The 12,095-nt window shown below is 40.3% G+C and overlaps 1 protein-coding gene across 6 annotated transcripts in view; it reads right to left on the reverse strand.

The window, feature by feature from the left end:
• The window catches only part of MYO5C (myosin VC), a 50,276-nt gene that overhangs the window by 14,339 nt on the left and 23,842 nt on the right, over window positions 1-12,095 (reverse strand). For all 6 annotated transcript variants that reach the window (XM_087941904.1, XM_087941903.1, XM_087941902.1 and 3 more), the window contains exons 24-31: window positions 11,428-11,491; window positions 10,362-10,542; window positions 9,918-10,011; window positions 9,160-9,223; window positions 8,977-9,057; window positions 5,014-5,194; window positions 2,506-2,599; window positions 1,465-1,528 (exon numbers count right to left, since the gene is read on the reverse strand). In XM_087941904.1, coding sequence (XP_087798030.1) covers window positions 1,465-1,528; window positions 2,506-2,599; window positions 5,014-5,194; window positions 8,977-9,057; window positions 9,160-9,223; window positions 9,918-10,011; window positions 10,362-10,542; window positions 11,428-11,491 — 823 coding nt within the window. The remainder of the gene's footprint in view (window positions 1-1,464; window positions 1,529-2,505; window positions 2,600-5,013; window positions 5,195-8,976; window positions 9,058-9,159; window positions 9,224-9,917; window positions 10,012-10,361; window positions 10,543-11,427; window positions 11,492-12,095) is intronic.

Below are 12,095 nucleotides of genomic sequence, written 5' to 3' on the forward strand. Positions count from 1 at the left end.
AAAACAACATTTTGCTGTGCGGGTATTCCTTGAGGTAAAGCCACAATTGGGATCAGCTTCTCCGTTGCTAAGAGAGGAGGATGTTAAGCGAGTTACACCCAATTTTACAAGCTTTATTTCATGGTTGTTATGTTAATTACTACAGTTGTTAAGCGAATCTGAGTCGGGAGACAGGTGGGAATGTCATAAACGGTGATCGCATGATGCTGGAACTCTATAATTCTAAATTGTTACTAAATGGATTGTTGTAAACCGAGGATTTAATGTAAAATGTTCTATGTTCCACTATCCATGCATTTCAAGCTTCTTCTTTTTTTAAATCCCCAGATCAGGAAAAAATAATATCCCTCCGATCCTTTTTTAGGTAGAAATCAGCCAATAAAATCTTTCACAATACTCTTATTATACAAGATCACTTTCTAAGAAGCTATTAAATGAAAACGTCAGTGGCAAAACATAGAAACCTTTTCTGAAATATGTGGCAATTTCTCATAAGTTTCCAACATAATCATTGTAGGTCTTCCTTTCCATTTTCCTTTTCATTTCCATTCTACAGAGAAATTATTGAATCTGTCATCTGCACCTCTATAACTGTCTGGTTTGGTTCTGCAACCCAACAAGACAGACGCAGACTTCAGAGAGTAATTAGGACTGCAGAAAAAACAATTACTATCAACCTGCCCTCCATCGAGGACCTGTATACTGCACGAGTCAAAAAGAGGGCTGTGAAAATATTTACAGACCCCTCACATCCCAGACATAAACTGATTCAACTCCTTCCCTCAAAATGACGCTACAGAGCACTGCACACCAGAACAACTAGACACAAGAAGAGGTTTTTCCCAAAAGCCATCCCTCTGCTAAAGAAATAATTCCCTCAACACTGTTCAACTATTTACAAAGTCTGCACTACTATTACTGTTAATCTTCTCATCACTCCTTATCACCCATCCCCTCCACTTATGACTGTCGCTTGTATCCTTACTATTTATATTGACTGTTTCCTAGTATAAGATTGCTTATTGTACCCTATGACTATTAAGTGATGTACCTTATGATTCTTGACTCTGACGAATGTCTCTTTTCTTTAATGTACACTGAGAGCATTTGCACCAAGACAAATTCCTTGTGTGTCCAATCACACTTGACCAATAAAAGAATTCTATTCTATTACTTAGAAATCCGGCTGTGCTTGCACAACACAAGTGAACACAAAGCAACCAATCGTATTTTAGACTGCCAAGGTAGACAAACTCAACCACATGTAATCTAGTTAAAATCCAGAATGTTTGTGAAGCCAGAACATATAATTAATACCGTGGTTAGTTGAATCATTTTACAAAACTACTGCTTAAAGTTCAATGCCCAGATAAATCTACAGTCACATGGCCCAATCACTAATATTTATTATTATAATTAATAATAAATTATCGTTATTTATTTTTTACATTGAAGTCTGCTTACTGTTTTTGTGAGCGTTCCTCATCTGGGTTTTGAGGTGTCCAATCTTTTGTGTCTTCCATTTTCTCTGCAACAATAAAGATAAGTGTTTTAATCTGTGAACTCACATTAGAATTTAATACCTTTAATATGATGACAGTAACCATATCTTTACATGCTAGAATATTTAAAGAGAGGCTGAATGGGATCTGGGAAGAATAATGAAACAATACAGGAAAACACAGGAAGAGGAAAAAGTAACAACAGGCTCTCCAGATACATAATATGAAGGATGCAGCAAGATTCTCCATATATAATACGACCTCACATTAAACAGAAAAAACAATTTCACAGAACATGAATAATTAAGTCTTTCTAAAGTGCAGCCTATCATCCACCACTGGCTGTTACTAGGCAGCAGTTTATGGATGGTAGAGTTTTAAAGCCTAATAAAACATGAAGATTATATAGAATAAAAAGTCTTCCAATAATAGCTCTTTTTTTTAATGATAGGTGAAAGGAGAAACCTCTCTCTTCCCCGTCTCTTTCCTTCCTTCCTTCCCTCTCTCCCTCCCTCCCTCCTTTCTTTCTCCTTCCCTCCCTCCCTCCCTCTTTCCTTCCTTCCCTCCCTCTCTCCCTCCCTCTTTCCTTCCCTCCCTCTCTCCCCCTTCTCTCTCTCTCTCACTCTCTCTCCAGGAACAAGCCCTCTTTACTGAACGTTATGGACTATTATCTGGTCCAATGAAGGTTGCTAGATAGAGATTATTCGATTTCACCTCTTGGGCTAAGAGAGTAACCAATGCAAACTCATCTGCCCAGCTTCCATGCTTAAATAGGACTTGAACTCAGGACTCTCTCTTTTAGGCCAGGTGCTTTTCCACCAACCATAATGGCTCTTGGGTGGAGGGGGAAGGATTGGCATGACGTGCACGACCCTATTCCTGCTTCCAGGAAGTGAGCGTGCCAGAAACTGAAAACTGTGACTGAATCTTAGGCACCTATTCTCGGCCGGCCTGAGTAGAACATCCCTGGCCAAAAGAATATTCTCCCCATCGTGCAAATTACCATTTCTCTTGGCAAGTTCATCCTGAAGACGATTCTCAAGGTCCAACTTCTGCTTCTGAAGTTCTGAAACCTGCCGCTTAAGGTCAGGCATCATCTTCAACCAAAAAAGGAAAAAAGGGAGGGAAGAATAGGATAACTACGTCATTCCTCCGTTGTTACGATTGTTGTTGTTATTATTATTATTATTACTACAACAACAGCAAAAAAAAAACGGCTTTCTTCAGTAACTATTGTTCACTTGCTTTGAAGCGAAGAAGATCTTGATAGGCACCCTAAATCCTGTTTTAGAGATACGGTACTCTATGGTTCAATCGGTAGTCTCAACAGTTTACTTTACAAAAGGTTGGAGTAGGTCTTGATTGAGTATGAAGTTCCTCGTTACTCTTCTTTACTGGGTAACTTCTACTGAAATAGTACAGGGCGGGGGGGGTCAAATTCGATTTTATTGAGGGCCGCATCAGTGTTGTGCTTGACCTTGGGTTGTGTGTGTGTGAGAGAGAGGGGGGGGGGGCATGGCCAGGATGGGCGTGGCCAGCTCGACATCACTTGTGTTGTGGGTGCCTGTGATGGCCCAAGAGCTCTGCCAGCAAAAACAGGCTCCCGAGCTCCATTTTCGGCTGTGACAGCCTCCTGCAACCAGGAGTGGGATTCTACAGGTTCACACCTATTCACTAGAACCGGTTGTTAACATTCTAAGCAGTTCAGAGAACCGGTTGTTAGAAGAAACTTTTACTGGCCTAATCCTGTAAGGAAGGCAGGAAGGAAACATTCTGGTGTTGCTTACAGAAACTGCCTCTCCGTTAACCCTTATTACATTCTTGGCAGGACTAGACTTCCTGCCTCAGGAACTTCTCTGGAGGTTTTTTTAACTCCTTTGCTTGTGTGGAGTGACCATTCAAAGTTACAATGGCACTGAAAAAAGTGACTTATGACCATTTTTCACACTTACGACTGTTGCAGCATCTCCACAGTCATGACAGGCCAGGTGAGGAGATGCGTGCCTCGATGTGAGTGATGTTGAGTTGGCCATGCCCTCCCAGTCACATGACCACCAAGTCGTGACCACCCAGTCACATGACCAAGCCACGCCCACCACCTAAGCCATGCCCACAGAACCAGTTGTTTAAAAACTTGAATTCCCCCCCGACAGGAGTCCCAAAAGGTTAGCTACCACTGTCCCAGAGCCTTCTCCCACGCACACCACACATCTCTGTGCATGCTTGTGCACCTCCTGAGCCTCCCCACCCCGCTGCACATGCGTGCCAGATACCTGACAATGAGGTGGCAGGCACGCATGCACAGTGGGGCTCTTCCGGGCAACCTCTCGTGTGCCACTTCTGGCACACGTGCTCTTGGTTTGCCATCACGGCTCTAAGACAACATGCCATGGCCAACTCGCCACCAGCAACTCACTTCAGGAAAACTCCCTGCAGGACAATGCAACACCGTTATCATTTCATTCAATTTATCCAAGGGTGGGATTCAATTTTTTTTAACAGCCGGTTCTGTGGGCGTGGCTTAGGTGGTGGGCGTGAGGAGATGCGTGCCTCGATGTGAGTGATATTGGGTTGGCCGTGCCCAGCCAATAACATGACCACCAAGCCACGTCCACCTAGTCACATGACCACCAAGCCATGCCCACCAGCTAAGCCACGCCCACAGAACCAGTTGTTTAAAAATTTGAATCCTACCCCTGCCTGCAACGCTCTGCCAGCGAATACGGAGCTGGGTGAGCTCCGTTTTCGCTGGCAAAGGCACCGCGGGCCAGCCCTTTGCTATTTCCAGGGCGTCGCCATGGGCCAGATCTAACCATCCCGTGGGCCTTGAGTTTGACACCCCTGGTATAGGGTCTCCTGCTTGAGCAGGGAATTGGGTTAGAAGACCTCCAAGGTCACTTCCAGCTTTTTTCTGATTGACTGATTGATTGATTGATTGACCTCACAAAATCAAGCCAGGCCACTTGGGAGCCGATGGTTTAAAAAACAGGCAACCTGCTTGCATGCAAGATCTGCAGGCCAATTTTGTAATACAGGTAAGTCCTCAACTTACAGTCTTTGGTTGAGCATCTCCTTGAAGTTCCGACAGCATTGAGAAAACAGATTTACAACCGGTTCTTGTGAACGATGACCGAGAATCTTAACAGATATTTAGCTATGCGCTAAATGAAAATCCTTCGAACGGTCTGGGAGTAGGAACGGATTTCCAAAGAAATGGCCATCTCAAAAAAACCATTTGCACTACTCAGTTGACTCCTCTTGAAAAAGCACCTTTGGAACAATAACAGCTGCAGTGATTCACTTAACAACTATAACCCCAAAAAGGTCATGAAATGGGACGCGACTTTACTTAACAACCACCATGCTTGGCAATGGAAATTCTGGTCCCAGCAGTGATTGCAAGTTTGAGGACTACCTGTAGCTACACCTGGTTTTGCTAACTGCTTACCTGTTCCTATTTGGAAGCCATTTGGTTCTAGAAGAGATTTCTAAGTTCTATAACAGACCTCACCATATTCTCTGAAGTTAGCCTGGCAACTTGGAGACGGATACATTCATTGGTGTTGTTTTCTTCTCTGAAGAGCTTCTGTAGATGGGTGATTTCTTGACTCAGATGGTTTATTTTAGCATTCAGTTCGTCTATCTCCCTTTCGTAGTGCTCCTTCTGATCCTCGAAATGTTTTTCCAAAACTCTGCAGGAAGGACGACAACAAAAGAGCTTACAAGAAGACAGGATAGTCATAATAATGCAATGCTCGTCTTTGCTGAGAGCAAAAGAAATCCACGAAAGAAGTATTGGGCACCAATCAATTAAAAAAAAAAGAGACCTGTTAATAAGGATAGAACTTTTTAAATGAGATAGAAATTTAGTTTAGTTTTGTTTATTGTCATTGCACCTCGTACAATGAAATCAAATACCATCTTCAGTGCACATCATGACCATGAAACACACATCCTTCACATGCCACACATTGAATTGAAAACCCCTGACACGACACCAACACCGCACTATACAGTAGAATTCAACAGAGCTACTGCCCTGGGATAGAAGCTGTTTTTCAGCCTATTTGTCCTTGTTTTTATTATCCTGCACTGTCTGCCAGATGGCAATAGTTCAAAAAAAGGGTTCCCAGGATGAGATGGATCTTTGAGAATATTTTGAACTTTCTTAAGGCAGCGGGAGCTATAAAGCTCTTCCAAAGAGGGGAGAGGGCAACCCATGATCTTCTGGGCAATGATGTTAACCCTCTGGAGTGCTGTCCTATCTGCCACTATGCAATTGGCAAATCATACACAGGTGCAGTAAGTTAAGATATTCTCTATGGTGCAGCAGTAGGTCACCAGCAGTTTTTCATTCACTTGTTGTTTTCTGAGAAGTCTCAGGTAGTCTAATCTCTGCTGGGCCCTTTTGACCAGGGCTTCAATGTGAGCCCCCCAGGTCAGGTCCTCTTTTAGGGTAACACCCAGAAACTTAAAACTGGCCGCTTGCTCCTCTTGGTCTCCATTGATTTATCCATTGATAAATTTAGGACAATTGTAATTCTGACATGATTCTTATTACACCTTTGCTGGTTACTGAATACTGATTTGACGTTAATAATGGTTTTGATCACTTTTGTATGCAGCAGTAATGTAATGTTAACTTCAACATTTTTCCTCGGTTTTATATGGCTAGTAAATCTCTTTCCCATTTCTTGTTTCGTTTCTGCTTTATCTGCACTGGGCTTTCAACTGCCTATTAAATAAAAGGGACATTTTTAAAGAAAAGCATCCAAATCAAGATTATTCCCTCCCATAACATATCTGTACAGAAGAATAGATCACTTCAGTGGTGGGATTCAATTTTTTTTAATACCAGTTCTGTGGGTGTGTCAGGGGAAGGATACCATAAAATCTCCAGTCAGAGGTGGTATTTGCCGATTCTCCTAACTACTCAAAATTTCCACTACCGATTCTCCAGAACTGGTCAGAAGCTGCTAAATACCACCTCTGGATCACCTCCTTTGTTCATTAAGCTTCAGACGTCTTCAATTTGGTCATCCAGAAAGACTAAGCTAGCAACCCTCAAGGCTAACTTGAAATACTAGAAGGTGCTGTTTCATTAGTTCTAGATGGCTTTGGGCCAAGAATGTTGGATCTAAGCAGTACAAATCCCAGCAATTAAACTATTATCATAAGAATCTCCAAAGTTAGCAACTTTAAGACTTATGGACTTCAATTCCCAGCATGGCTAGTTGGGGAATTTCTGGGAGTTGAAGTCCGCAAAGTCTTAAAGTTGCCAACTTTGGAGATCCCTCATGTTGAGGAACCTCTAAATCTGGAAATATGGAGACTTACACAAGTTTGAAGACCCAACTTTCTTTACCACTAGTAATTTTAACTGGAGCTGGTAAGAGTTGAAAGCAACAACATCTGGAAGCCCATAGGTTCCCCATCCTAATATGTATTTGTTTATTTTATTTGTCAATCGCTTACAAGATAATAGGTATAAGTATAAACATGAGTAAGAATACAGGAAATAGGTATGAATAAATGGGGACAATAGGACAGGGACGGTAGGCACAATTGTGCACTTATGCACACCCCTTACAGACCCCCTAGGAATGGGGTGAGGTCAATAGAAGATAGTTTAAGGTTAAAGGAGTGGGAGTTAGAGGATGTAACAACAGAGTCAGGTAGTGAATTCCAGGCATTGACCACTCTGTTGCTGAAGTCGTACTTTCTGCAATCAAGTTTGGTGCGATTAACCTTGAGTTTGTATCTATTGCTTGCTCTTGTATTGTTGCGGTTGAAGCTGAAGAATATAAGTGATGTAACAAGGACAGGAAATAGTATATTGAAACAACAGAATTGGAAGGAGCTATTTAGGCCACAGAATTGAACTCCCTACTCAGTGCAAAAACCCAAATTAAGGCATCCCTGGCATATAGCCTCTCCTTGAGCATCTACAAAGAACTTGAGACCACCAATTCTGTGGGTATTTGGAGTTGGCTTAAAAGACAAGTTAATATATTAAAGACATGATTAGGGTGGTTTTTCCCAGAAAAAAAGTTTGTCATCTAATAGAATGCATTTTTTCCCCTCTGTTTACTTGCATGAGACCAGTTAACCAAAGAGAGTTTAAGATTTAGCCCACCACATCAAATCCTTAGTATCAACAGACCAAATACCCAGTATTAAAAAAAAGAAAGAAAGCTGAGATAAACAGAGTAGGTTTAAACCATGTCAAAGGTAAGCTGCTGAATTAAAAACTTTTAAACTAAGCCTTGCAGTAAAACAGACTCCCAGAACAGAGACTGACTTACGCCGTGGCTATCTCTGTTCCCAATACTATCGAACCAGATTGCGCCTGTCCCCCTCAAAATATCCAAGGTTTAGTTTTACGAATCTAAATATACAACAAATTTATTTGAGGCTTAGTTTCAAACAGATGGATTCATTTCTACTACTGTTCTTGTAAATACACTGTAGAGTGTCAACGTTTTAGCCAAAGAGAACGAGAAACAGTTTCCACTGTCAAAAACCACTGAAAGTTCAAGGTTGACAATTAAAACTGATGATGACGGATTTGAGGATTCGGGTAGCCCCTTTTTCTGATCACAACATTTTATTAAATAGCCTAAGCTTTCAATGGGCTGAAGTTCACTTAACAACGGAGCAAAAACCGTGATTCCCCATAGCGTCTGCTCTACCGTCATTCCTATGCTAAGGGAGACATCAATTTTTAAACCTGAAGACCATACCCCCCCTCTACTAAAGTTCATACGTTACTGCTATAGAGCAATATATCTGGCAGCTTTAGGACATGATAACTGATATAAGTGTTGTTGTCATACCCCTGGTGGCGACTGACTCTGAGGGAGAGGAGGAACAGCCGTCAGGGAGTGGAAGTGTGGCTCCAGAGGTTGTGGAGGAGGCTGAGGAAGGGCAGAGGCCGGCTGGACAGTCAGAGGAGGACCCGGGCCCATCCCCTCTCCATCCTAGGGCAAGCAGGGAGGAGAGGATAAGGGAGAGATGTGGTCTACGGGGGAGGACAGGGCCTTGATCCTTTTCAAGGGCTGCAGCTGTGACAACTGGATAAGAGGAAGGACATGCGTACAGACCAGTGCTGGAAACAAAGCGTGGAAATATCTCTAGTTTATTGTTCTTCTCTGAGTTTGGCGTCCTTCCCAGTGTGTTTTCTGATATCTGTGGACATCTTCAAGCCCTTATCTTGCCTGATTTGTGTGTTTTTTAGTCTTTATAATTTAAACGGCATTTCCTCCTCTTGTAACTGCTTGTGTGGGAGTTTTTTGTCTCCAGTCAAGGATATTTGGAGCTTGGAAGCAAAGTGAAGGAATAAAAGGGGCTTCACCGGGTTTTTGTGACTGTGTTTATTTTGTATCCCACCCTGGGTCATCACAGTTGTGCCTCCAGAATTCCTACCAATATGTGACTCAAGGCTATATCTCAAAGAAATGAAAGTGCAGCTCACCGTGTGGCTTTTTTCAAGCCTTCATAGGCAAACCAGAGTTCACCATCTTCATTCAAATGCTGCAAGTCTTCAGGAGACAACCTGTTGATCAGGGAGAAAGGATAGGGGAAGTTAGGAGAAAGATCTGTGAAGAAGAACTGGAAGCTGCTACCTTCTGGAAAGCCAACAAAGGGAGATCAGTACCTGCTCCTCACGTCTGTAAAGTCATAGCTTTCCAGGAGTTGCTTTGTAATCTCGGACATCTTCTCTAAATGAGAGCAAAAAAAAAGAAAAGTTGCATGCATGTTGACTTTCTACTTCGACCACGTAGTCCTAATGATGACTACACATCCAGGTTTGCTTGCAATCAATTGTTTTGCTTCATTGATCAAGTTTCACTGATTTGATAGCTACAAATCAGCTTCATCTAGTTTCTGCCTTCCATATATACCGGAATTGCTTTTCTGGACTCCATTGCCATTGCTTTCCATTTCCGTTGCATGCTGGCTGGGGAATTCTGGGAGTTGAAGTCCACACATCTTAAAATGGCCACGGTGAGAAACACCGATCTAAGGAATTCTGGGAGTTGGAATTCCATCACGTGAAGAAGAAATCACGTTGAAAAAAGCTGCTCTAAGAACACCTATGATTTACAAATTTTCCCACCATGTACTTCACAAAATAGTCACACTGAACTTGTTTATATCCTATTAATTCAGTTTATTGAGTCAGGAAATAGTCTTGACAAATGCTGATTTTGAGTTTTTGCCGATTATTTCCCCCAAATTCAATCCCTTCATTTCCCTCTTTTTTGTGCGCAATGCCTCTGCATTTCCAGAGTCACCGTATAAATGTCCACAGATGAGTTCAAGATAGAAGGCTATATCATTATAGCACTTGGACTGTGAAATCCATTTGCCGGCACATTTTAATTATGAGAATGAGTGATGTTTTCCAATTACCTCTCATTTCACGCTTCTGGAATTGTAGTTGCTTCTCCGCATCTAGTTTCTGAATCTGAAGGAAGTCTATTTCTTTTCGCAATTCAGGGATTGTCTGAGTTCATTAAACATTGATAGAACGAGACATTGTTCAATGAGATGTAAATAACGAGGCAAAAAGGATGATACTACAAATAGCCACAATCCCAAAGTTAAAATGACAGTTAGTAATTTGGAATTATGTTTAAATTTGAGGATTAATTGGGTTTAGGTAGGAAGTATAGGGATAGAGTAGTGAAAATAAGAATAAAATGTGCAGCATATGAATATAATAATAACAAGTATATAAGAGTAACAGTGCACAGCACATAAAACCAGGAATTTGAATATCCCAAATTAATATCTATTTCATTTCTTATGTCTATGGAGATTCTTAATCATTTTTTTTCCCATTTCTTATCCTACCTTTATTTGGTTTGAAAGCTCCTCTATTTCTGTTTTTAAGCCATCTTGAGTTTGTTGCATTTCTTGAATCTGATTTTGCAGCTGAGCATTTTCCTCTTTGAGAAGCATTATTTCTGCATTGAGTAACTCAATTCTTTTGTCATAATCTTGTTTCTGGCTCTGGAAATTTTTCTCCAATAATCTACAAAGATTCAGAAGGACATCCTTGTCTCTCTAGGAACACAATTCTACACCTCTAAAACACAAGTCAATTACAGATGTGCAATATCTCTCTTGTATATCTGTTTGTGGCATATAACAAGGTGAAATATATGATATTTTTTAAAAAAGTTGATAGTAAAAGAACGGAAACGATAAATCAGCAGCATTACACAAGGATAACTTTCACTCCTTTTCTTTCAGCACCCATATTTTAATCAGAAGATGTGTGTATCATGTGTTTCTCAACACTGAGAACTTTGATCTGTGGATTTTAACTCTCAGAATTCCTCCTGCTGGCTAGGGAATTCTGGGAGTCGAAATCCGTGCATCTTAAATTTGCTAAAGTTGAGAAACACTGATGTATATGCCAGTAACTTTGAAAAAAAGAAAGAAAAAACCACCATATTTAAATGACAATCCTTTGAAAATCCAAGGAGCTGCCTTATTCTAACACAATGAGATTGAAGGCACAAAATTCACATAATTATTCAGATGTTGGCAAATAGTCTTTCCACAGGATTACATGGTCATTCCAGAAATCACAAAAGTTGTACTGTGACTGCTCCCCCTGGAGATCTACAACCATAATAGCAGGCCTTGTTAAATAGTTTTAATTTCTACATTTATTTTCTAAATAGGGTTGTGGACATAAAACAGCCCAATTACTCTTTGCAAACTTTCTCATGCTAACTTTTTCAGGATTGACCCTGTACTTTTAGAACTGAGTATGTATACTTCCTGCTTATACGTCCTACTTAAACTAATACGTCTTCACTCTTTTTAAAATAATTCACTTTCTTTGCAAACGGGAAAACCAATAGTCCTAAGAAAATGGCAATTTGAAAAAAGAAGTTAAATTCCATACATTCGTTGCCTTTCCTCCCTTTGAACATCAGAGAATAATTGCTTCGTCAAATTATCCAGTTTATCTGAAGAAAGATAATACCGACATTAAAAAAAAAAACTTTTTAGATAGAGTAGCATAATTAAAATTAAGCCAGATGTAATTTTAAAGACTATCAAGCAAAGCTTAGAAAAGTTTGATTTTATATAAACTAAGCTTACATAGCAGTCTACAATGGATGGGAAAGACATTACAATTTTTTTAAAAGCCAAATCTGTACTTTTCACAAAATAAATTTAATATTAAAGCATTAAAGTTCTTGCCTTCCAGTTATACTAAACTTAAAACATATATATCTTACAACTATCATAGATAAAAGCATTTCTGTATATAAATACCAAGACAGTGTTAAACTTTTTAATCATGGTTATAAAATCATTTGTATTGTGAATGTCCTTTGATCTCTGTTTTTAAAACCTGTAGTTCCTTTATTACTGTATTATTATATTTTAGGCTAATGAACTATAGTTTGTCTTAACCGTGATTTGTAAGCCCTAAGTCTTAATTCACATAATATAAGAACTACAAATCAGAGTTTACAAGGCAGAAAGATAGGATTTACTCGATAGACAATGCCAAAACTGAGTTTGTGTTCAATAGTCTGGCTGGTAAATTCTGCTTTCTATTAT

This window comes from Pseudonaja textilis, chromosome 13 (genome assembly GCF_049901715.1).
Source record: "Pseudonaja textilis isolate UNSWEBS1 chromosome 13, rPseTex1.2, whole genome shotgun sequence".
Lineage (NCBI taxonomy): Eukaryota > Metazoa > Chordata > Lepidosauria > Squamata > Elapidae > Pseudonaja > Pseudonaja textilis.